This window comes from Gymnoscopelus microlampas (assembly GCF_963454915.1).
Source record: "Gymnoscopelus microlampas genome assembly, chromosome: 7".
Lineage (NCBI taxonomy): Eukaryota > Metazoa > Chordata > Actinopteri > Myctophiformes > Myctophidae > Gymnoscopelus > Gymnoscopelus microlampas.
The window spans coordinates 3,206,728-3,233,687 of NC_139944.1; the positions used below are offsets into that span (position 1 = coordinate 3,206,728).

Sequence of the window (26,960 nt, forward strand, 5' to 3'; positions counted from 1 at the left end):
TATAATAGGCTGTTTTAAGCTCTAGTAGGCTGTGCTAGGCTGTACTAGGCTCTATTAGGCTGTGCAAGGCAGATCTGTACTATGGTTTACAAAGGTTCATGCAAAACTATTGCTCGTGCACACACAAAAGCTATTGCCCGTGTACACAGTGGTTAGTCCCTATGGGTTGAGGATCTACAGGGCTGACAAGAGCATAGTACAGCCTAATATAGCCTATTAGTCTAGTACAGCCTAATACAGCCTCATCTATCCTAGTATCAGTCCTAGCATAGCCTGGTACCCCCTCCCCTATTATGTTCTCCCACCAGGCTGGACTAGGCTAGACCTGGGTGTACTAGGTTTTACTGTACTAGTCTCTGCTGGGCTCTAATAGTCTGCTTTCAGCTCTAGCAGCCTTTGCTAGGCTTTACTGGGCTCTATTAGGCTATAGAAGGCAGTACTTTACTTTGGCCTACAAATGTTCATGCAAAACTATTTCTCGTGCACACACAAGCTATTGCCCGTGTACACAGTGGTTAGTCCCTATGGGTTGAGGATCTACAGGGCGGACAAGAGCCTAGTACAGCCTAATAGAGCCTATTAGAGTCTAGTACAGCCTAGTACAACCTAGTCTAGCCTAGTCCAGCCTGTTCCATGCTAGTATAGCCTATACCACCCTCCCCTAGTCTGTTCTCCAAAAAGGCTGGACTAGTCTTGGATGTACTAGGCTGTACTGTACTAGACTCTACTGGTCTCTAATAGGCTTTTTAGCGGCGCTAGCCGCTCTATACCTGACTTTGTCCGTGTGCGTCAACGTTCTGATTGGTCAGGTGCGTCAACAAAGTGATTGGTCAAGCTTCACGTGACACATGGCTATAAACACATTATAAACACATATCGATGACAAAATGTATCAAAGGCGCCGCTACCTTCACACAGGGTGTGATTTTTAGCGGCGTAGCCCTCTATACCTGGCTTTTGCGTCAACGTTCTGATTGGTCAGACACGTCAACAAAGTGATTGGTCAAGCTTCACGTGACACGTGGCTATAAACACATTATAAACACTTATTGATGACAAAATGTATCAAAGGCGCCGCTACCTTCACACAGGTGTGATTTTTTAATCTCTAGTAGGCTTTGCTAGGCTGTACTAGGCTATATTCGGCTGTACAAGGCAGATCTGTACTATGGTCTACAAAGGTTCATGCAAAACTATTGCTCGTGCACACACAAGCTATGGCCTGTGTACACAGTGGTTAGTCCCTATGGTCTGAGTATCTACAGGGCTGACAAGGGACTAGTAAAGCCTAATAGAGAGTATTAGAGTCTGGTACAACCTAGTACAACCTACTCTAGCCTAGTCCAACCTGTTCCATGCTAGTATAGCCTATAGAAATGATTTCATGTGCATGCCATAAGCAATGCACAACACGTCGTTGCAAATGCCGGAAATCTGGGTTACGATGCACAGCCATGTGTGCATGTCAGCAACGGAGTGATGATCAACCTCCTTGTATGAATGTGGTCTAGTGTCTAAGCAAAGCAAAGCAAAGCAAAGCAAAGCAAAGCAAAAAAGCAAAGTTTGTTGTTTACCCAGGGTGTCGGACTAAGCACGAAGCTTGTTTCCAGCCGGACCCTGCATGGAAGCCTTGCTCAAGGGCTATTCAGCGGTGATTCATGATTGATGTGATGAATTGGGGAATCGAACTAGGGACCTTCCGGTATCAAGGCCGCCCCTCTAACCACTAGGCCACCGCTGGCCACCGCTGCCACTAAACTCTAAACTTTCGTTCAACAATGGCCAATACTGTATCTTTAGAGTACTAAACCGTTATCTGTTATGGGGGGCGCTATTTTGCATATTTTGGAGTAGGCTGATTATTATATTATATTATATTATCATATTATATTACTTACAAATTCTTTACTCACATTGTAGAAACTGTATATAGACACTTCATTTGTCAATTTTGCTTGCCTGGCCACAGAGTTATTGAAGATAAAGGTGCGAATTTGCCAATTTGGCAGCCATTCAGATATGCAGATTAGAAGGTCAAAAACTAAACATTTAGCATGGGGAAAAAGTATGTATTTTAGATGTCCTAAGGATGGCAAAAATACAGATAATTAGAAACAAAATAAGAGGGATGCACCTTTTGCACCGTTTGAGTACTACGGTACATCATTTTATGTAATGGTGGCCTCTAATTTGCATATTTATTTACATTATTTACATGTATTTACATTTATTACATTACAAATATCTTCCACACATTGTATGACCCTCAGAACATAAATATATACACTTTATTTGTCAGATTTGCTTGCTTTGTTATAGAGTTGTTTAAGAAATACTTCAAAATCGGCAGCCATTTTGATATGCAAATTAGGAGGTTAAGCACTAAGAATTTTGCTTGGGAACAGTGTTTTTCTGATTCAGCACCCTTGAATTATGTAAAATGGCCTTGTTCCCAACTTTTACCCCCAAATGCCTCTAACAATCACATATTTCAGAAATCCCACCGGTCTATCAACCAATAAAATACAATGCATCATTCTATTCAATTCTATTCCAATACTTCAGCAGTGGTCCAATGATACATTTGATGATTTCAGATAATAATACAAACATCAAGTTTCACATTCATGCTAAAACTGCTCACCATAAAATCACAAAATGTCCATGAAGTGATGAAGGGAATGACGGGTCGAGATGGATGGAACATTTGAATTATTTTCTACCCAGAGCATTTAATCTGCTATTACAAGTGGCAATGTGTGTCCACATAGAGAAGGGTTCATCAACAGCTCATGGAGGGAAAATAACAGCATGGGTCACTGTTTTGAGCTGTTGTTTGTAAGGCAACAAAGTCGTATGACGAGGAATTTATGACCCTTGGAGATGAGGTCATGAGATAGCTGATCTGTCACACAGGCAGAAAATAACCCAAGATGCATGGCATGGTGTTAGGGCTGGACAATACATTCATATTGTGAAATGAGACTGGATATTGTCTATGAGACTATATTTTGCATACTGTAATTTCATGATGTGGCAAAGGTGTTTTTCACAATACCATAATTCAAAATACTGTTTGATTATGTCCATATCGCCCAGCCCTATACATGGTGTCCGAGAGGTGGCAGGTGGGTGCAGCAGTAGGGTGTGGTGGTGCTGTGGGTATACAGGTGGGTGCAGCAGCAGGGTGTGGTGGTGCTGTGGGTAGCCTATACTGTACGTGGCATACAGGTTGTGGGTATACGTACATCAATACAATAACCCGCGCGTCAATTGTTCAAATGTCTCGTTATTCCAACCTTTAAGAGCTGAAATGAAAAATATGTTTTTCACGCTTTTAGAGCATAATAATGATCATAATGGGGACATAGTTAACAATAGATGTCCCCAAAACATTGTGCAAAAATATTTGTCCCTAAAAGTTCAATGTCATTAACTTCCTGTCAAACAAAAAACGTGACGCAGGTACTGTCTCACAAAAACCTATTTCAGCTGGTCTTTACCGTGTTCTACATTTATCTTGAGGAAAGTCACATCCTGCAATAGCAGATGGTGAGCAGGGAAGGCTGTGGCTGGCTTTAGGAAGGGTGGGTGTCTTTTTGTGGTACTGGAAGAGGGTCTCTTCCACAGGACAGACATCGTTGTTGTTGTTGTTGGGGCAGAAACCTTGTATCTTCATGTTTCAACCAACCGTTTATCATCATAAATCTTTTTTTCCCATAAATTAATTGCCGACATTTCATTATGTACAATCGAGCAGAAGCAGCAAAAATAGCAGATCTACACCAACTCACAACACGCCACGATGCAACACGTTGTGGGCTTGTAGATTGGCTATTTATTTATTTTTGAAACATTGAATTTTATAAATATTGAACCAATGCAAAGTATTAACAGGAGCTTGTGACTAATAGCTACATTATGTCCATTGGAACACAGGTTATTTTTTTCACATTTCCTTAAAAGTAGCGGTTTTGGACATACAAGGTTTCCACCCGACAACGGCGGTGCAGGGGAGAGGTTTAGGGTGGAGGTTGGGTGGTGCAGCAGCAGCAGCAGCAGCAGTGGATGAGGTGGGAGGGTATTCTCTCCTCATACTGACCGTATCGTCCAGGCTGCTACCTGCTGGAGCCAGCAGGGAAGCTTGGCTCGTGTGTTTCTACGCAGGCACGGTGCGTAAATGAAGGCGAATAAAAACAATGTTTTGTTAAAAAGCAACGCTTAACCCATTTACAACCTTATTTTCATATAATAGAGCACCGAAGTCTGGGTCGCGGTTACCCCCCCCCCCCCCCCGTTCTGAATCCCTATAGACGTGTTTAATATCACGTCAAATAAGAACTGTGTTCCAAAAATAAACAAATTATCCTGGCAGATTGACGCTTATGGATATGAAGCATCGACTGACGGTGAGAAAACGATAATGTTACTTCTGACGAATTAATAAAATTCTCACCAGAAACAGACTGTTTCAAATATGAGAGACTGACTATCATAAACGATACAGAGCCTCCTCCCTGAAAATATTGCAGAGACAGTTTGTTTATTTTCGGATCACAATTCTAAGATGACCCCATGTTATTCTCCATAGAGAAATGACTTTACGACCCATGGGATGGACGAGTGACGTCAGGACTTCTGTACTCTATTGGTCCTAAAATAATGGGCACCATTTATGTCTGCTCACTCTGTGTCTCATTGGTGGGCTTTGGTCAGTTCAGAAACCTGTCCTACCACTGACATCATCGATGGGGGATGAAAACAATATTTGAAAATGTAATTGCATTGTATAATATATTTAATAAATACAATTTTTTTCGGTTTTCAAATATTTTTTGACACATCATTTTTATTGTCACGATTCACCAGGAGCCTGGATGGCGTGATAGCAGGCTTAAAATCATTTATATAAATATTTTCGGAAATCTCTATGGGAAACAATGAATGGGGTTTCTATCTGTGGCACCACAAAAATGGCCACCACTGCTATGCCCTATAGAAACTACCGAAGATGTCACTGGTAGGCAGGTTTCTGAACTGGCCACAGCCCTCCTCAGAGACACAGACCAGGTAGACAGAAATGGTGTCATAGGCTATTATAATGAGGATTAGTGAGGACTAATTATATAAAGATAGGTTGAAAATGGGAGGAGTGCTCCTTTAATGTCTTCTTGAAGCTTACCTCTGAAAAGCCTGGTGGTTTCTTGCGCTCCGCACATCCCCAAAGCATTAGTTTAGAATTTTACAACTAAAATCTGATCTTCAGACTAGCACTCACTGAAAACAGGTGTGACGCATGCAGCGTCTGTTTGCCGGTTCACATTCTCTGTACTTTTAGTTTTTTCGGTGCTGTGTTTAATATTATGGTTCCCTCTGGGCTGCAGTGGTGTAAAGTAACTAGTGGTGTAAAGTAACTAAGTACTAGACACTTTTGAAAATAGCAGATCTACAAGCTTGCAATGCGTCGCATCGCGACGCATTGTGAGCTTGTAGATCGGCTATTTTCAAATGGCCAAAATGTATATAGGGCTGAAGTGAGTAATGTAGGTTTTGTAATAATAATCTAAAAAGTAACTAGTAACTAAAGTTTTCAAATAATTGTAGTGGAGTAAAATAAGTGGAGTAAAAGTACAATATTTGCCTCTGAGATAGCGATGTAGTGGAGTAGAAGTAAAAATACTGGAAATTGGAAATACTCCAGTAAAGTCAAAATACCTCAAAATTGTACTTAAGTACAGTACTTGAGTAAATGTACTTAGTTACTTTACACCTCTGATGTGATTTAGAATTACACCTAAGACTGACACCCAGAAACATCCCGAACATTCAAACCTAAAAAAAGACACGCAGGCGTTCTGCTCATTTGTTTATGATCATTAAATCACGAAAACACTGACATGAGATTATGAGGTGCCGACAGGGTACTTACATTAACCTCGCTGAGTGTCACATCCACCACGCTGCCGATGACAATGACAAAGTCAAAGACATTCCACGGATCTCCAAAGTAGCCCTGTACAAGTTAACACAGGACAGGTGTTATTGTGTGGTGGTGTTCATTATTACCGATCCAGGCGGGACTAATCTCCAACACAATATAATGACACACTATAACTTATGATTCAAACAGAACTGCTTGATTTATTTAAAAAGCAAAAAACACTTGCAGTTCAAAGATTACACGAGAAAGTCCTGAGACTTATTTCCGTTGAGGTCCTCTCACATATAACAGACAATAAGTTAAAAATATAGTAGATAGTACTCATAATGCAGAATGTCCCATTTCACAAGTTTTAAAATGTATAAAAGTCTTTTGAAAATAGCTGATCTACAAGCCCGCATTGTGAGCTTATAGATCGGCTGTTTTCAAATGGCCAAATATATATATAGGGTTGAAGTGGTTAATGTATGTTTGGTAATAATAATCAAAATCTACAAAGTAACTAGTAACTAAAGTTTCCAAATAATTGTAGTGAAATAAAAATAAAATATATGCCATCCCTGAGATGTAGTGGAGTAGAAGTAAAAGTACTGAAAACTGGAAATACTCCAGTAAATTAAAAATACCTACATTTTTTACTTAAAGTTGTACAGTGCAGATTTCAAAAAAACATTTTTTTGCAGGCCGTTTGTTTATTACTGCGTTACCCAAAATTCCATTCGTTTTCACCGGAAGACGGAAGTGTTTCAAAAAGCGTTCTTTTAATTGTTTTATACGATCTGTGGATCGTTTCTCTTAGCCAGTGGAGCTTTAGTTACCGTGAGCTGTGTTTTCTTTTTCTGTTTTTTTTTTCATTCTTCAAATCATACAATCTGTTAAAATCAGCGTGAGTTTCCTTTTTGTTATTAGCGCGGTAGTTCCTGGCCAAACAGGAAACCGGTGCAGTAGTTCCTGGCCAAACAGGAAACCGGTGCATTTCCGCTTCCATTTTCCGGCCAGATGACGTCATTTTCGCGGGACAGTCAACCCCGACCACGTTCAATAGAAAATATATAAATAAAAGGCTTTCGGGGGTGAAATTCATGGAGTGGGTGTTGTGAAACATAACATTTGCCAATCACAAAAGATATACAATTTAACTTTAGTTTTATTGAAAAAGTTACCTAGCATTACTTTAAGTACAGTACTTGAGTTATTGTACTTAGTTACTTTACAACACTGCTGTTGTGTGACATTGTTTGGATCTATCAGCTATCAAATAACAGAGCGATGAATAGTGCATCCAGAGTGGATGGAATTGGATGAATGCGTTAATTGCATATTTTGTTTGAATCTAATGCAATCCCATTAATTAGCTCAGTTAACTCAGTTATTTTGACGGCGCTAATTGTAACCCACCTTGGCTTTGAAGGCCATCAGTTTGAGGAGCATCTCCACGGTGAAGAGCACGGTGAAGATGATGTTCAGCATGTCAGAGAGGTGGGTGACGTGGTCTGACTGGTTACAGTGCTGCAGAGGAGAGCAGATCAAGGCCCCTATTCAAGGACCACTTGGAGCAAACCGCTAGTTTCGGAGTGCGGACTAGGCAAGAGGCGTTGCCCCGCAAAATTTGGTGTTCTGTGGTACTCCCCCGCCCCGCAAAACACCTGCGCTCCCCGTTACATTATGCATAGGTGTGGTTTGGGCGTTACAATGATAAAACCAATCACCGTGCCAGAAGCCATTGCCTTTAAGAGAAGACTGCGCTAGCCGTCATCCGCCGTCATCCCCGATCCAATATATGCTCTAGCCTATCTCCCCCTCTGCACTGTTGCCTGGTCTGATTATTATAAGCCACATTGGGCTTGTTTTCCTTCTTTTTTATTTTATTAATCCAAATACATTTTTATATTAATTTGTAGCCTATTGTGTTAACAATAAGCGTGTCATATTAGTCAGATCCGGAATATTATGAAACTTAAAGCCATTTAAAATATTTATACTATTGGTACACACCGGCTGCTCCCAAATAATTAATTACATCATGTTGCCACAACGCTCCTACAGGCACCCATGGACCTCCAGCTGGTCGACCACAGGGCTGGGCGGTGGTACACTGACATACAGTAGCACATGGGTATAATAAATGGAACAGTTTTAGGAAAGGTCTATATGTACTCACTTTGGCTGTTATTGTTCTATTTCCACCATTCTAATGGATTCCAGGGGTGTGTAAACAGGGGTGTGAAGTTGCTCCATAGTTTCCTCTGAAGTGACGCAGTTAAAGTTAACTTATACATCCATATTGTCCCCGTTATCTTTCATCATCCACCTTTGTTCAGTAATCCCGAACAGAGCTACACTTTAAGTTTACATCAATCATATCCTCTCAAACCCAGACACATTGCTGCGATCCGCGGTTTGGGTGGGTTCGGGTCAATCAAATATAGTTATTAATTAATATCGGATAAACCGCGGGTGAAATATTGCGGTAAATAAATTAATGACATCTAATAGCCTATATCTATCCATAAAATAGCTAAATCTCTGCGTGCTTGTGTCTGTGTGAGTGTGTAGAGCAGTGTGCGATGCGATGACAAAATGCATTGATTTAACCTATGGAATGTCGGTGCGTCTTTTTTCTTTTTTTTAAACCGGTGCTGCAGTGGTGGAAAAAGTACTCAAATTCTTTACTTAAGTAAAAGTACCGATACTGCAATATAGAAATACTCTGTTACAAGTAAAAGTCCAGAATTCAAAATTGACTTGAGTAAAAGTACAAAAGTATTGGCATCAAAATGTACTTAAAGTATCAAAAGTAAAAGTATTTGAAAAATATTTCAAAATAGCAGATCTACAAGCTCTCAACGCGTCCACCCTTGAGAGCTTGTAGATCGGCTATTTTCACAATATTTATCTGTGGAACCGAGTCAAACAAAATGGGGGGGGGTCCCCAGTTCAAATATGGTTATTTTGGGGGGTCGATGGCCTGAAAAGATTGAGAACCTTTAACAGTAAACATGAACGTAGCGTTTACGTGGGGAATATAATATATATATAATATATATAATATATAATATAATATTCACCCGCAGCATGGGTTTAACGACACAGCAGCCAAAATGAAAATCACACTAGATGATCCGATCATCTTATAAAAAATGTAAGTGCTTAAGATTTTAGCCCAAACCCAACGGGACCCGACCCGGGCCGGGTCGACGTTTTTTTTTATCCTAATAAATTCATATATTAATTAATTTGTAGCTTATTTTGGTCCCAATAAGCAACGGCTTTCCAAGAGTATATGAAAGCCATTTAAAATAGTTATACTCTTACACAGCTGTTGCCAAATAATTAATCATCAGGGCAGAAGCGCAAAAGTAGGTCAAATCAATCAATCAGCCAGCTGTTTTCTGTCACTGCGCAGCACTCTTTAAAGTTTAAACCAACATGACATATAATGGATCTTCAGACAAATTGGATTATTTCTTCAAATGACAAGAGCAGGCAGCGGCAGTACGAGGTAACATTGGATGTCAATTCAATTCAATTTTATTATAGTGTCAAATCACAACAAGTTGTCTCAAGACACTTTACATGTAGAGAAGAGACCCACAATCCCACCCTGAGCAAGCAATTTTTGCGACAGTGGCAACGAAAACTCTTTCCCATCAAACAAAGTAATCCGAACTGTTTTGTAGCCTACTGCTTATTTTGCTTGCTGAAAGCATGATTTTATTAAGACATGCAGACAGCAATATGGAAAAAACGAAAATATCTCAATTAAAAGTATATTTCGTATAATAACCGAATATCATTCTTAAAATGGTTATGGGTCAGTGTATATATTTATATAGCCCTATTTGCTCCAAGCTGTTTTTTAAATAAAATATAGACTTTTGGAATAGGGTGGAATGACTCCTGTTCTTAACGAATTACCAAGATTTAATGCAGCAATTAAGCTTCTTTAGAAAAATGACTGACGGGCTGGGCTGGGTCTAATTTGTCAATTATTTGTCAAGCCGGGCTAAAATATTTAGGGGATATGAAAGCTCTAGTTAGTAGTTTGAAGTGCTCATGTGGCCTTATAGTTGCTTCTTTTTGTTTTCATAGATGCGGTTGCTTATTTCTCAAGGCTGCATGGCAACAGGGGCTCATGGTCCAACGCACAAAGCCATTGCAGTGTCTGTGTGCACTTGGCGGGTGGTTTGAGAAACGGGCGGGTGCTTTTAGAATCCACTATCCCCCCTCCCCAAGCCGTACCCATGTGTGGGTTGAGAATGGCAATGTGGGGGAGATAGCAACAACACGCCCACGGGCACACCTCCACGCGCAACTAACGGCGTCGGCATAATGGGGGACGGGGAGCGCAGGTGCTAGCAGGTGCTAGAATAACATATAGGGGGTGTGCAGCTCCAATTCTCCCTATTTAACGGTAGTAGGGGCGGGCATGTGGTCCTTGAATAGGACCCCAAATGTGCACATAACAATTTACAATGTAGACATTTAGCAGACACTCTTATCCAGAGTGGCACACAATAAATAGAATGCAGAGAGACAGCGTAGTGCCTCAGTAAACAACAGGATCACCAAGAACCTAGCATCAGTCTAAATAATATACTATCAAAACAATTATAATCTGTACAATGAAACTATGGGATACCAGGTAAACAATGAACCGAGAATCTGTGTAAATAACATGCTATCTAAATAAATAAATAAATAAAAAAGATTGTGGTCAAGAAAAAAACAAGCCTAAGTAACACAAACATGAGAACAAATGTAAGGTATGTCTGCATGGTCATCAGAAACTAGGTCAAGTGCTACGGGCCGAGGTGGAGTTTGAAGAGATTAATGAGAGAGTATTGCAAGTGGGAACCCTCAAAACTGGCAAACCGCAAAGATTTGAATGATAATATAATATTAATATTACAAAAGTATGTCAAAAGAATGTCATGGCCTTTTGTTCTTTAAGCTTTAAGCTTACAAGCTTATACAGTTGTACTCCTTTAAGGCAGTACGTTCAACCTCTTGTCATTCTCAATCGCTACAAGCCAACTCACTCACGCCCTCATACCCACAGTGCAACACTGGCGGGTCATTTAAGCAGCTTCTACTCTCTGTTCATTCTACATGCTTAGCTGTCATTGCAGGTTGTACAGCTGTAGGTTTTCAAATTCCCTCCACCTCCCCGGCCTCCTCCCTGTGGCATTTAGTTCATATTGTTATAGGTTGATTCTGTGTATTGTACTGTGGTTCTATGGATTATACTATGATTATGTGTATTGTACTGAGGTTCTATGGATTGTACTATGATATGTGGTAGTTTAACTAGGCATTGAAGGTTCAATGTTTATGTAAAATGCATTTATTTGTATTTGTATTTATGCTCTGCTCTGGGGGTTTTGTGATTGAAGATCTGTGTCATGTTTGCACAGAAAATCTGTAATATCACAAGAGCAGAGTCACACCGCCAAACTTGAATGCAATATCATTGCATATATGGTAAATGGTTAATATGGTAATGGTTAATTAATGGTAAATGGATAATTAATGGTCTGGTTATTTCTAAGCTGAAGTGTCTAAATTAACTTAAAGTATACTATGAAACAAAGGGAGGAAGTGGCTCTCTAGCCAGGTGCTGTATTGGGGAGGGGAAGGGAGCTGTAGTAGCCTACCTGCATTCCCAGACACATGGTGTTCAGCATGATGAGCAGGAACATGAGGTACTCGAAGTAGCAGGAAGTGACGATGTACCACACCTGGTACTGGAACGGGTTCTTAGGAATGTAGCAGCTCAGTGGCCGCGCCTTCAGAGCATACTGCACACACTGGCGCTGAAAGGGTTACATGGACATTTTTGTTTAATAGAAGACATGAAAACAGAAACATCTACAACTACAGTATGCAGGAACTTGTAGGAACAATTGAGCTTATCTGCACTGTGGGCCTGGAATGCTTTAATCAAGGACCCCTTAGCTGAGAGAGAGATGAAGCAGGAACCCCCACTACATATTGGATTCATGTTAAATGTGTTGTGTTTTCTTTTAACGACTTAAACCCTCAAAACGTGACCTTTGGCTCGATACTTGGTCTGCTCTTTTTTCCCTGTACACCAAACCTCTTCATCGGGAAAAAAAAAGACAGTGGAGTCAGTACTGCTGTATGGGGGCTGAGACATGGACCCTTACAGTGGAGTCAGTACTGCTGTATGGGGCTGAGACATGGACCCTCACAGTGGAGTCAGCACTGCTGTATGGGGCTGAGACATGAACCCTCACAGTGGAGTCAGTACTGCTGTATGGGGCTGAGACATGAACCCTCACAGTGGAGTCAGTACTGCTGTATGGGGCTGAGACATGGACCCATACAGTGGAGTCAGTACTGCTGTATGGGGCCGAGACATGGACCCTCACAGTGGAGTCAGTACTGCTGTATGGGGCCAAGACATGGACCCATACAGTGGAGTCAGTAGGCTACTGCTGTATGGGGCCAAGACATGGACCCTCACAGTGGAGTCAGTACTGCTGTATGGGGCCAAGACATGGACCCATACAGTGGAGTCAGTAGGCTACTGCTGTATGGAAAGACATGGACCCTCACAGTGGAGTCAGCACTGCTGTATGGGGCCTGAGAGATGGACCCTCACAGTGGAGTCAGTACTGCTGTATGGGGCCTGAGACATGGACCCTCACAGTGGAGTCAGTACTGCTGTATGGGGCCGAGACATGGACCCTCACAACACAAAAGGAAAATGCCCTGGATGGAGTCTACAAAATGCTATGAATGGCACTTGATGTCACATGGGCGGACCACATCACAAACGTGGACCTCTACGGCAGTGGTTCTCTGTGGGTCGCGACCCCCAGGGGGGTCCCTGGGGGTCGCTTGGTCTGCTCTTTTTTCCCTGTACACCAAACCTCTTCGTCGGGAAAAAAAAAGACAGTGGAGTCAGTACTGCTGTATGGGGGCTGAGACATGGACCCTTACAGTGGAGTCAGTACTGCTGTATGGGGCTGAGACATGGACCCTCACAGTGGAGTCAGTACTGCTGTATGGGGCTGAGACATGGACCCTCACATTGGAGTCAGTACTGCTGTATGGGGCTGAGACATGAACCCTCACAGTGGAGTCAGTACTGCTGTATGGGGCCAAGACATGGACCCATACAGTGGAGTCAGTAGGCTACTGCTGTATGGGGCCAAGACATGGACCCTCACAGTGGAGTCAGTACTGCTGTATGGGGCCAAGACATGGACCCATACAGTGGAGTCAGTAGGCTACTGCTGTATGGAAAGACATGGACCCTCACAGTGGAGTCAGCACTGCTGTATGGGGCCTGAGAGATGGACCCTCACAGTGGAGTCAGTACTGCTGTATGGGGCCTGAGACATGGACCCTCACAGTGGAGTCAGTACTGCTGTATGGGGCCGAGACATGGACCCTCACAACACAAAAGGAAAATGCCCTGGATGGAGTCTACAAAATGCTATGAATGGCACTTGATGTCACATGGGCGGACCACATCACAAACGTGGACCTCTACGGCAGTGGTTCTCTGTGGGTCGCGACCCCCAGGGGGGTCCCTGGGGGTCGCTTGGTCTGCTCTTTTTTCCCTGTACACCAAACCTCTTCGTCGGGAAAAAAAAAGACAGTGGAGTCAGTACTGCTGTATGGGGGCTGAGACATGGACCCTTACAGTGGAGTCAGTACTGCTGTATGGGGCTGAGACATGGACCCTCACAGTGGAGTCAGTACTGCTGTATGGGGCTGAGACATGGACCCTCACATTGGAGTCAGTACTGCTGTATGGGGCTGAGACATGAACCCTCACAGTGGAGTCAGTACTGCTGTATGGGGCCAAGACATGGACCCATACAGTGGAGTCAGTAGGCTACTGCTGTATGGGGCCAAGACATGGACCCTCACAGTGGAGTCAGTACTGCTGTATGGGGCCAAGACATGGACCCATACAGTGGAGTCAGTAGGCTACTGCTGTATGGAAAGACATGGACCCTCACAGTGGAGTCAGCACTGCTGTATGGGGCCTGAGAGATGGACCCTCACAGTGGAGTCAGTACTGCTGTATGGGGCCTGAGACATGGACCCTCACAGTGGAGTCAGTACTGCTGTATGGGGCCGAGACATGGACCCTCACAACACAAAAGGAAAATGCCCTGGATGGAGTCTACAAAATGCTATGAATGGCACTTGATGTCACATCACAAACGTGGACCTCTACGGCAGTGGTTCTCTGTGGGTCGCGACCCCCAGGGGGGTCCCCATATGATTTCTTTTTTTTTTGGGGGGGGGGTCCTTTAAAAATATTACTGCATAAAAAGTGATCAACAAACTATACTATATAAACTGGTTAAACATTGGCCAAATTTTCAAACAATATAAGAAAGAAAAAAATAGCTGATCTACAAGCTCACAATGCAAGGCCTTGTGAGCTTGTAGATCTGCTATTTTCACAAAATGTATCTGTGGGAACTGAGTCAAACCAAATGTTATGCCTCAACTCCTACAATTCCAAGTGCTTGTCAGGCTGGGGGGGTCCCCAGTTAAAATATGATTATTTTGGAGGGTCCGGCGGCCTGAAAAGGTTACGAACCACTGCTCTACCGGGGGCCTGCCACGGGTCACAGACAAGGTCAGAGCGAGAAGGATGAGGCTGGCGGAGCACTGTGTCAGGGTGCCCGGAACTGGTGGCCAGCAAACTGACACTGTAGGAGCCAACCAAGGAAGGGAAAGAGGTGCAGCACCTATGTAGACACTAGACACACTGCGGTTCAACAGCGGAACCTAATAATAGGCTCTATGCACAGCGCCCATATGTTCACTTCCTTAACAGGTGTTACCAATGATACTAATGAAGGCTCTGTTCCATTTATACACTCTCAGAGTTACACACCCGCAAGGGGCCATTTGTAAACCCCAAGGAGAATTTTGGACTAAAGTTTTCTTACCTTTTCTATGATGTTATGATATTTTAGGATGAATGGTACAAAAAAAAAAAAAAAAACAGAAGTCTCGCTAGACGAGATTGAAAACTCGAGATTTCAATCTCGTCTAGCGAGACTTAGGTTCTTTGTAAGGCCTATCCGCGCACGTTTTAATCTGTAGCGGACCAGGGATGGAGTTATGATTTTTTTTCTACTGTACCATTCATCCTAAGATATAACATCATAGAAAAGGTAAGAAAACTTTAGTCCAAAATTCTCCTTTAAGGAACCACGAGGGTCCCTGGACCCAAGTTTTAGTCCCACTGGTGTAGCAGAGTGTTTCCAGTGAGTCAGCATGCACAATATCAGCACCCTGACATTGTTTGCCCAGAAATGGAACAGAGCCTTCATTAGTATCATTGGTAACACCTGTGAATGTCTTCACAATATGGCTGCTAGTGCATAGAGCCTATGCTCTGCGCACACGCACGTACTGTCTCACCTGGTTCTTGTCCAGCTCGCAGTCCTTGTACTCCTGCTCTCCCTGCTCCTGGAAGGTGACGATGACGAAGCCCACGAAGATGTTCATCATGAAGAAGGCGATGAGGATGAGGTAGAAGATGAAGAAGATGGAGATGGCCACGCGGTTGTTGTAAACCGGCCCCATGTCCTCCATGTTGGAGTCTATGGCTTTATACAGTAACCTGTACACATGGATTAAAGCTAAATGCAATGTGTATGACCAAGTGAAACAGTGTGAAACGAGACGCAGGCGCATTGAGAGCTTGTAGATCGGGTATTTTCGGTGCGCAACATGTTAAGACATGTTACATGTTAAGACCAAATTACTAAAACCAGTTATAGAGTCTATGGCTTCATACAGTAACCACAGACGCACGCACGCACGCACACACACACACACACACACACACACACACACACACACACACACACACACACACACACACACACACACACACACACACACACACACACACACACACACACACACACACACACACACACAACCTATAATCATTCATCAAATATTTTACAATACCTAATAAAGAAAAAACTTGTAGATCTGCTATTTTTTCATAGCCAATGCTAATGACACATATACAACACAGAATATAACACAGCACAACACAACACAGCAGTGTGTGTCTATTACGGTACTTGGGCCATCCTTCGAAGGTGGATATGGTGAACAGAGCCAGCATGCCGTTCAGGATGTTGTCAAAGTTGAGCTCAGCGTTGATCCACTCTCTCTTCCTGACAACCATCTCATGTAGCTCCCCTTCCTGGTACCTTATATACCAACCCCTGAGACACGCACACGCACGCACACACGCACGCGCGCATCCCCCAACCCCACACACACACACACACACACACACACACACACACACACACACACACACACACACACACACACACACACACACACACACACACACACACACACACACACACACACACACACACACACACAAAATAGCATTACGCTAAAAGAATCTTGTGTGTTGTACCTTGCTTGATATGAATATGAGTTGTATCTGTCATTGTTCGTACTTGCATGTTTCCTCAGTCATCTGGTCGGGATCAGTGCATGCATAGAACTTGCCCTGGAGAAGAGGAGAACAGCCCCACCCAGTGTTAGTCCTGTAGCACTGCATGGGTATGCACTATATATGCACACATGTATGGCGCAACTCAATGTTGCACACACTCTGTGCAGCCAGGGAGTACAATGCATTGTTAAAAATTCATATAGATATTGACATTCTCCTATCATTAGATTTAAAGCCTTTAAATGTACAGTTGGAGTCATAGTTTGTTTGGATGCTGTCCAGTGACGTATGGTGATGTCATGGTACAACAGCCACCCCCCTAACCTCAGCCCTAAAAATTGCAGTGATTTTCTTAATAATTTTTATCCCACGATATTTGTAACTCATTGTTTCACCCTCTGCCAATTGCCTATGTAATCCCGGGCGCTACTCTCCCTCTGCTAGCCTGTGGAGAGCCCAGAACTGAGCTCATGCCTCCTTCAATGCATGAGCAAGCAAGCCACTTCTTATCACCTGACAGGGGGGGAGTTTCCCCGGTTGGACGAAGCACATGGAAGGAACACGTTATTCCAACCAGTTATTTTCCCCTCCATCAGGCGCCCCGGCTGACCAGGGGGAGGCAGTATAGAGACCAGGATTACTACATGTTTTTTGTGAGTGTACCTACCGGACACGGTAGGTACCCTCACCCCTTTCCAAGGGAAGGATTAAAAAAATGCCTCTGGTGATAAACCCGCCCCATATTTGCATACTGGTTCCTGATTGGTGACCCACAACTTCACAGAAATCCAATCACAACCGAGCGGGGCCAGACGAATCTGCCGAGGGTATTATTGTTTTTTTTGCACTGGTGGATTCGTCTGGTTTCCAGGCTACAATATTTCGGTGCTGTTTTCAAGAAACATTCTTGAGAGCGATGTTTAGCTGTAAATTTCATTGTGCGTTTGTTTACATGGCTGCCGTGTTGGATACAGCATAAGAGTCTTTGATTAGACAGAGGTCTGTTATAGAGCTCAGCGGTCATTCTCCAGAAATAACACACCAATCAGAATCAAGCATTCAACCAAGCCATGTAATAAACATGGTTATAATACTAGACAGGCCCTAAGCTGTCGCTTTAAACTATAAAGTACAGAGCCGTTGCATACTGGAAAGGAAATTATATTAGATTAGGCTATTATTATTGTTATTTTCAGGCAGTCAAACCTGATTTTTGTATTATTATTGTTATTATCATTATTATTATTATTATTATTATTACCCTTATTATTATTATTATTATTATTATTATTATTATTATTATTATTATTATTATTATTACCCTTATTATTATTATACTTTTAATGTGAATTTTGTTCTCAAATTGTGTGTTTTATTTAAGCAATATTACACGAGAGGGTGTGCTTTACCGTCATTATTGGCACGACAGTGATGCGGTCAGGAACGAGGCGCCAGCCGAGTTCCGCCAGCATCACTGAAGTGCCAATAATGTAAGGTAAAGCACACCCTCGAGTGTAATATTGCGATTATACAACAGTTACCAACAAAACACATCCAAATGTATTCATATTGTGGGGCAATTAATAATAAAAATGTTTCGCTATTGTCCGTTTCCCTGTAAAGAGAAGAGTTTTTGACTGAGAGACATTAAATAGTCCCTGTAGCAGTGCTTTGAGTTTGAGGCGCCGTCTCATCAACACAGCTGAGCTATCAATGCTTGCGCAGTGGAATGAATTCCAGTAGGCTATATGCTCCGTCGTACGACCGTGTCACGCGGCCAAAATAACTGATCTACAAGCTGACAACGCGTCGCGATGGCGACGCGTTGTGAACTTGTAGATCGGCTATTTTGGCCGCGTGACACGGTCGTACGACGGAGCATATAGCCTACTGGACTGTTAACGAAATGGGAGTCATTTTACTTTACACAGGAGGATATTTATAACCTTCTAACCATTGATCAACCGTAAATCCACCAAATTAACAACATAGTCCATTTTGCATAGCTGTTTGTTCTCCGGTGGCGGCGGTGGGTCAGGCTACTGTCTGTTTGTTTTCCTACCGTGGGACAGAGTGACTTCACAGCACAGCTGTGCCATATAATGGTCTAATCAGGTGCGGACTGGACTGCACTGCGGAGTGATTTATTAATGTGATTCGGCCCGTGCTATGATGCTGGTTTGAAGCACGGCTAGAAAGCTATTTCAACCAATCAGATTGCTTGGTGGGAACTACCTGTTGTATAATCACTAGCATTGAACATGCTGTACTGCTTTTTATGATTTGTATTGTGATGTTTTCTTTTGCCTGGACCCTGGATCTACAAGCTCACAACACACCGCTTTGCAACGCGTTGTGAGCTTGTAGATCGGCTATTTTCAAATTGCTAAAGTATATATATAGGTTTGAAGTGGTTTTGTAATAATAATCAAAATCTACAAAGTAACTCAAGTTTTCAAATAATTGTACTGGAGTAAAAAGCATTTGCCTTTGAAATGTGGTGGAGTAGAAGTAAAATTATCGAAAATTGGAAACACTCAAAATTGTACATGAGTAAATGTACTTAGTTACTTTCCAAAACTGGAGGTGTACAGTAGAAACATCTCACCTTAAAGAGCTGGACTCCGATACAGGCAAACATGAAGTCCAGGAGCATGGTGACCAGCACGATGTTCCCTATGGTCTTAATGGCCACAAACAGACACTGGACCACGCGCTACACAGAGAGGAAGAATCACATCATTATTAGTGTTATATTCGTGTTATATGAATATTAATGCATAGGATTTGATTCTGAGCCAACTCACCTTCAGTCCCTTGGCTCTGTTGATGGCCCTAAGAGGCCTGAGAACCCTCAACACCCTGAGAATCTTCACCACCGAAATGGCACTGGACCTATAAAAACAGGACACAACATTCATAATGGCACTGGACCTAAACAGGACACAACATTCATAATGGCACTGGACCTATACAAACAGGACACAACATTCATAATGGCACTGGACCTAAACAGGACACACTATTAACTGTTAATAATTATAATGAACCTAATTTGTATAGCACATTTCAAGAGCAAAGTCACAAAATGCTTAGCAGAAGAAATCCCGCAACACAAGACATAAACCAATACACATAATAACAAAAGACAAATTACTGGCTCCCAGTAAGACATAGAATTGATTTCAAAATACTCATCACCACCTACAAAGCCCTCAATAACCTGGCCCCCCGCTACCTCTCTGACCTCCTCCAACGCCACGCACCCTCCCGCTCCCTCAGGTCTGGCGACGCAAACCTCCTAGACTTCCCCCCCCAAAAAAAAAAAATGCACCTGGGGTGACAGGGCATTTTCAGTTGCGGCCCCCACCCTTTGGAATCCACTCCCACCCCACATCATAGCTGCCCCCACTCTTGCCGTATTCAAAGCCTCCCTCAAAACCCACCTCTTTAGACTCGCTTTCCCTGCCCTAATCTGAGTTCCCAGAAGTTTTCGCCAGCTCTGGCGAGGAACTTCTGGGCCACAGCCCTGGTATTTGTGGGCGGGATGTACGTCACGCTCTGAATCTGAGCGGACACGCCTCTTACCGGTCTGAGAGCTGTGCAACTCGTCTAAAAAGTCCGACGAGAGGCAAACAGCAGTACACAACAATGGCGGCCGAAATTTCTCAAGGGGAAATTGCTTCCCGTCGATCCTATTTAGATGCATCACCCACTGCATGTGGATCCCGCCCCCTTTTCTTCATTGGCTGTTGATTTGAATCACAACGCAGTGGCCGCGCCCCTGCTGTCCAAGCTCCGACGCTAACCCTCCCAGACTATCCCTGCCCAGACCTAACCAAACCTCACTTTCGTCCTCTAAGACAAGTCTTAGCCTTTTGTTTTAGCCTTTTAATGTTTTCTTTTGTTTTCTTTTCTCCTAATAAAATAGTTTTTAAGCTGTTTTGTAAAGCGACTTTGGGTACTAGAAAAGCGCTATATAAGTCTGATGTATTATAATTATTATTATTAAAACTGCCAGAGTTGGGGGTTAAAAGCATCTTTGTAAAGGTGTGTTTTCAAAAGCGATATAAAAGCAAGGCTTTTTTTGGGGGCAGGGAATTCCCGAGTGTTGGACACACAGGCGTAAAGGGTGTTCAATAGCACTGATTCATGATTTTTTTTTTGTTGAAAAAAGCTGAAAAATGGAGTTAGCTGGTTTCTGCGAGGCGACAATATCCAGCATTTAAAATGTTGTCCTGCCTTTACACTAAAGAACATTGTGGTAATGGCCTCTTGCAATGACAGTGACCTCTGGTGTTTGATTTGTGCAGTGGTGGAAAAAGTACTCAAATGATTTACTTAAGTAAAAGTACCAATACTGCAATATAAAAATACTCTGTTACAAGTAAAAGTCCAGAATAAAAAAATGACTTCTGTAAAAGTACAAAAGTATTGGCATAAAAATGTACTTAAAGTACCAAAAGTAAAAGTACAAAATATTTGAAAATAGCCGATCTACAAGCTCACAACACGTCGCGATGCGACGCGTTGTGAGCTTGTTGTATTGTTGTACTTAAGTACAGTACTGTACTTAGTTACTTTCCACCACTGCGTGTGCGCTCCAGTACTTACTCCATGCCCATGGAGAGCAGAGACACACCGACCACCAACAGGTCCAGGATGTTGAAGGAGTTCCGGCAGAAAGAGCCTGTGTGCAGGATGGCTCCATAAGTGGTCATCTGGAACCAGAAAGAGGCAAAATACCACCATTAGGGTTCTGATCCGGGAACCAGAGGAACCGGAGGAACCGGATCCAACAATGAGGAACCGGAATCGGTTCCATAACATTTTGGAACTGTTTCTGGAACCTATTTTTATCACACTGTCAGAGCTGGTATGTGGATCTCACGTCTGCTATACAATTATCAGTTACGGGTCCATTTGGTTCCTTTTGTACTCTCTCAGAGTTACAGACCTGTAAGGCAACACTTGGAAACCTCCTAGGAATCGTTAAAGGGAACCATTAAAGGGGTTCTAGGCAACTTCAGAAACCTTTCAGTGTATTCACCTAATGACAAATAAAGTGAACCTTGAACCTTAAAGGATCGCAACCATATAACCACCATACTGTTAGTAGGGTCTGAACATAACTGTAGTCCCTGGTTTCCAAAGGTGACATACCCGTTACCTGGTTTCAGTGGTGTAAAAAGTACTAAAATGTTTTACTTAAGTAAACGTATCAATACTGCAATGTAGAAAAAAGTAATGAAAAAAACACGGCCCCCTCGCGTATTAGGAGGGCAGGGTGAGTTACCAGAAGCAAGGACGGGTGTTTTTGATTAATCCAACATGCTAAAAATGGAGTTTGAAGTTATAATGGGTTTGTATAGGGAGGGGGCGTGTCTTACATTTGTATGTAAATCACATGCATTCGACACCTTTACTGTATGTGTCATATTTACCGTGTGAGACATGTTTGCTGTATGTGGGCAGCGTATACAGTGATGTAAAAAAGGATGCTCTTACCTTGAGCACAATCTCTGCTGTGAAGACTGAAGTGAACACTATGTCAGCAGAGGCCAGGATCTACGCATATTCATTAAGACATAAACAGAATTACAAAGATGTAAGATGGAGTCAACTTATGAATCTTCTGAATGACTGAATGGATGAATGACTGAATAAATGAATAAATGCATAAATGAATAAATGAATAAATGAATAAATAAATGAATACATGAATGAATAAATACATGAATAAATGAATGAATGAATAAATAAATGAATAAATAAATAAATAAATAAATGCATACAGACAGACAGACAGACAGACAGACAGACAGACAGACAGTCAGACAGACAGACAGACAGACAGACAGACAGACAGACAGACAGACAGACAGACAGACAGACATACATACATACACAAACAAACAAACAAACAAATACATACAAAAATAAAAAATGAAGGAAGCGGTGCCTTTGGGGCGGGCCTTAACTCATTTCAGTTCGCCCCTATTGGTGGTCTGAGTCCACTCACCAAATTTGTACTTGGTAGCATGCTGCAAACTGGAATGATGGCTGTTTAAAGCCCAGCCAATGGGCAGACAGAGGGGGCGGGGCTTAAGTAATGACAGTTAGTCCCTATTGCTGGCTTTAGTCCATGTACAAAATTTGTACTCCATAGCATGCTGCGAACTTGAGTTATGGCTGTTTGAAGGCCAGCCAATGGGAAGACAGAGGGGGCGGGGCTTCAGCAATTCATGCTGGTCCCTATTGGTGGTCTAAGTCCACATACCAAATGTGGACTTGGTGGCATGCTGCAAACTGGAGTTATAGCTGTTTAAAATCCAGTGCTCATCCCGTGCTCATACGGGCGCTGGGGGTCCCTGGACCCCTCTTTGATAACTTCATCAATTCATGCTCGTGCCTATTGGTGGTCTAAGTCCACATACCAAATGTGGACTTGGTGGCATGCTGCAAACTGGAGTTATAGCTGTTTAAAATCCCGTGCTCATCCCGTGCTCATACGGGCGCTGGGGGTCCCTGGACCCCTCTTTGATAACGTCATCAATTCATGCTCGTCCCTATTGGTGGTCTAAGTCCACATACCAAATTTGGACTTGGTGGCATGCTGCAAACTGAAGTTATAGCTGTTTGCTTCTTTGCCGTGCTCATCCCGTGCTCACACAAACGGACGGACATACGGACGGACACGCAGACAAAGTCAAACGTAGAGCGGTTGGCACCGCTAAAAATGCATGTACACTCTTTAACCTCTTAAGTCACTTAAGAATGTATACACCGTCGAATGACGCTGTCGTACGGAAAATATAGCGGATCTACAAGCCCACAACGTGTCACAATGCGATGCGTTGTGAGCTTGTAGATTGCCTATTTTCACCTTAAGCATACAGGCCCGGGCTATTTTTGAAAACGTTCAGCTATAAAGACGTGCCCCAAACACAGGGCCGCCGGCAGGACATAAATGTGATCGGGCAGATGGTCGGTCACCTGGTTGCGGAAGGACATGGGGTCGATGGGGTCCTCAGCAGCCAGAGAGACGGAGGACAGGAGGATGAAGAGGAGGATGATGTTGGTGAAGGTGGTGGCGTTGATGATGCGGTGACACAGCTTGCGGAATCTGCATGAGGAGAGAGTTTTCCGTTCAAACTGATAGTGGGAACTCAACTTTCGTATCCATTTTGGCCTTCATTTGATCCTTAGTGGGTCATTGATTGAAAGAATAAGATCTAGGATATACAAGCGGCCCAAATTAGGTGTCTGGCATCACCTATTTGGAAGTGAAGAATTTCCATATGGACTGTAAATATGTATAGTTTTTTTTGTGTAAAAATGAACAAATAATGAGATCCAAATGTAGGATCATTATGTTGGCTGATAAATAACTACTTCCCCCAGACAATCAGGTTTATGAACAACCAGACCAGGAAAAATAGTAAAAAGCTCAGAAAACGCAAATAATTTAAATATTGAATCTTGAATGAAAAATATTGGTTCTCCTCAGAACAAACCAATGCTAGAGGCAGATACTTCAGACTTGTCAGTTTTTTACCAAACACGACCCAGCAAAGTTCATGTCCACCTCTGCCATCATCAGCACCAAACAGGGATGTGTCTCTGCCAATGCTTTAAAGTAACTAAGTACATTTACTCAAGTACTGTACACAAGTACAATTTAAGGTACCATTTCGGTAACACTTTACTTAAAGGTTGCGTCTATAATGCATTATAATCACATTTATAACGCATTATAATGTACTTCTAAGGCATTATAACACTTGTTATAGATGTTTATAATTAACAATTATAATACGTTATAAACGTTGTTAGAAGTTGTCATACATAATTATAAACATTTATAACGACTGTTATAATGCCTTATAAGTGCATTATAATGCGATATAAACTCAACCTTTTAAAGATGGAGTGCCATGATATTTTTCAACCCTAAAACCTGATCATAAGGTATTATTATTATGTAAGGATTTTTTTCAAAAAAAAAGTGTACAGAAATTGTTAAAAAAAAAGTTTTTATGTGGACACGCCTCCAGTTCATTAAGTATGCCTGGTTCTCACCTTAGCACCTCCTCCACCACCTTAGCACCACCCACCTGTCCTAGTCCCTCCTCCTCATCATGCCCACACCTGTTGTGTTATGATAATGAGGGGGAGGGTATGTTTTTTGGGGGCTCTGTGATGTCACTAAAGGGCTGTTTCTCTATTGGCACGTTTGACCCTCAAGATTTCAGCCTCCAGGAAGAAACTCCAAATAATCAGAGAAGACATAAAACACCATAGAACCACCACCGGGGGGCTTAATGAAGTTCTATCAACCTCATAGACACATGAAAAACAGTGCAAAAAAGTGCAAAAACATGGCACCAGCTCTTTAAGTAAAGTATTACCATTTTTTCTTTACTGGGGTATTTCCAATTTTGAATACTTTTACTTCTACCCCCACTTGTGACCTTGTAGATCTGCTATTTTCAAACATTTCAGTACTTTTACTTTTGTTACGTTAAGTATATTTTGATGACAATACTCTTGTACTTTTTTTACTCAAGTAACATTTTGAACACTTTGAGGCGTTTTACTTGTGGTATTGTTACTTTTACTTAAGAAAAATATCAGAGTACTTCTTCCACAACTGGTCTCTGCTATCATCAGCACCATACAGGGAAACTATCAGCACCATACAGGGATGCTATGCTCAGCACCATACAGGGAAGCTATCATCAGCACCATACAGGGAAGCTATCATCAGCACCATACAGGGATGCCATCATCAGCACCATACAGGGATGCCATCATCAGCACCATACAGGGATGCCATCATCAGCACCATACAGGGATGCCATCATCAGCACCATACAGGGATGCTATGATCAGCACCATACAGGGATGCTATGATCAGCACCAAAGCCACACCAGCGCCCTGCTCACTTGTTCTGTGGGCCGAAGATGAAGAAGGAGGAGGCCTCTGGCATAGGCACCGCCTCCTCTTTCAGCTGCAGGTCTGCCATTGGACGAGGTCTGGGGCTGTCTGGGATCTCCGGGTCCTCCTCCTCATCGTCCCCTAAGCAGTGGTGGACAGTAAACAACGTATTCTTGAGAGCTGCACTTCAGTGTTGCTGTTTCCATTAGGCAATGTGTCGCACCCTCTATTGTACAGTATGTGTTTTTTCCCTGTTTATTGTTTTACTCTCAGTATTTTTTGTATCGTCGCTGTCTGGCAGTAACCAGCTAATTACTTCATTTTTCAGCTTTTTTTTCATAAATAAGTGCTATTGAACACCCTTTACATCTGTGTGTTGGTTAAAGAAATATTGAACCAATGGAAAGTATTAAAAATCTCTTCTGACAAAACCAGCTAACTCCATTGGATCCTCAAACTTTCTGCTAAACCAGCGAAGTCCACCGAAGGGGGGTGGAGTTAGCTGGTTTTGCTGACTCCAGGCTCCACCCCCTTTTGACCTCCAACCTCATTGTGAGCTTGGAGGTCCATTCAGCTGTTCTTATCAATGATGGACAAAACCTCCTAACTCTTTTTGTTTTGTTTTGTTTTTTCATTTCCTGAAAAATGAGTTAGCTGGTTTCTGCCCGACAGCAGAGGGGCAGATATATATTCTTTTACTGAGTGTACAGCAACTTTGGTTCAATGCTGTTGTTTTAAATGTGCTCTATAAATAAAGTGGATTGGATTGGATTAAGTACATTTTTCAAATACCTGTTCTTTTACTTGAGTATTTGTATTAAATGTAATGTTTTTACAAAAAATGTGATGACTTTATAACTGTTTTTCATCTAGTTCAACATGGTGGGAGATTTAAAGGTCAGAGGTCAAAGGTCACCACGAAAGTTGTTAGGCATGAGGAGAAGCACATGTGTATTGAAGTTTCATGGCTGTAGGTCAAACAGGGCATGAGTTATACCTGTTCAAAGTTTTGCATACAGTGCCACCCTTTGTCCAATGGTTGTGGCTTTCATGTCACTGACACTTGACATAGCCCTCTACCATATAGCCGAGTTTGGTAAAAAAGTGACTGCACGGTAGAGATAATACGGCGAATAATGTTTTAATGTGTTTTAAATAATGATTAATATAAACGGCGGAAGAAGAATAATAAAGTGTAGAGATGCAATAAGGGTCCAAAGGCCCTACGGCCTTGGCCCCTTAAATAAGTAAATATCTCTATATTCTGATAGTTATCATTGCTAGAGTGTTTGTTCCCTGTCTCTCCAGCTCTTCAATATACAGTACATGTGGTGGTTCCAGGCTTAAAATAATTAATTAATTAATTCATATTTTTGGAAATCTCTATGAGAAAAATGAAAGGGCTTTCTATTATGTGGAACCACAAAATGGCCGCCACTATATGCCCTATTGTATCCAATCAGGAGTACAGCATACAGATTAAACAAGTGAAATTGGAAGTGACGACACAAAGAAAAGGAGAAAAATGCTTATTATACTATATGCTTTTTTCCAAACTGCAAACTGTTAATAAAGGATTC

At 42.3% G+C, this 26,960-nt stretch overlaps 1 protein-coding gene across 1 annotated transcript in view; it reads right to left on the reverse strand.

Moving 5' to 3' along the window:
• Positions 1 to 26,960, reverse strand: part of LOC311048200 (dihydropyridine-sensitive L-type skeletal muscle calcium channel subunit alpha-1-like) — a gene marked incomplete at its 5' end in the record, with an annotated part of 78,826 nt that overhangs the window by 17,698 nt on the left and 34,168 nt on the right. The window contains 12 exons of the mRNA XM_084061303.1: positions 5,930 to 6,013; positions 7,340 to 7,450; positions 11,599 to 11,757; positions 15,368 to 15,569; positions 16,045 to 16,191; positions 16,441 to 16,493; positions 19,048 to 19,155; positions 19,247 to 19,334; positions 21,054 to 21,160; positions 21,948 to 22,007; positions 23,436 to 23,565; positions 25,389 to 25,521. Of these exons, the coding sequence (XP_083917429.1) occupies positions 5,930 to 6,013; positions 7,340 to 7,450; positions 11,599 to 11,757; positions 15,368 to 15,569; positions 16,045 to 16,191; positions 16,441 to 16,493; positions 19,048 to 19,155; positions 19,247 to 19,334; positions 21,054 to 21,160; positions 21,948 to 22,007; positions 23,436 to 23,565; positions 25,389 to 25,521 (1,382 nt within the window). The remainder of the gene's footprint in view (positions 1 to 5,929; positions 6,014 to 7,339; positions 7,451 to 11,598; positions 11,758 to 15,367; positions 15,570 to 16,044; positions 16,192 to 16,440; positions 16,494 to 19,047; positions 19,156 to 19,246; positions 19,335 to 21,053; positions 21,161 to 21,947; positions 22,008 to 23,435; positions 23,566 to 25,388; positions 25,522 to 26,960) is intronic.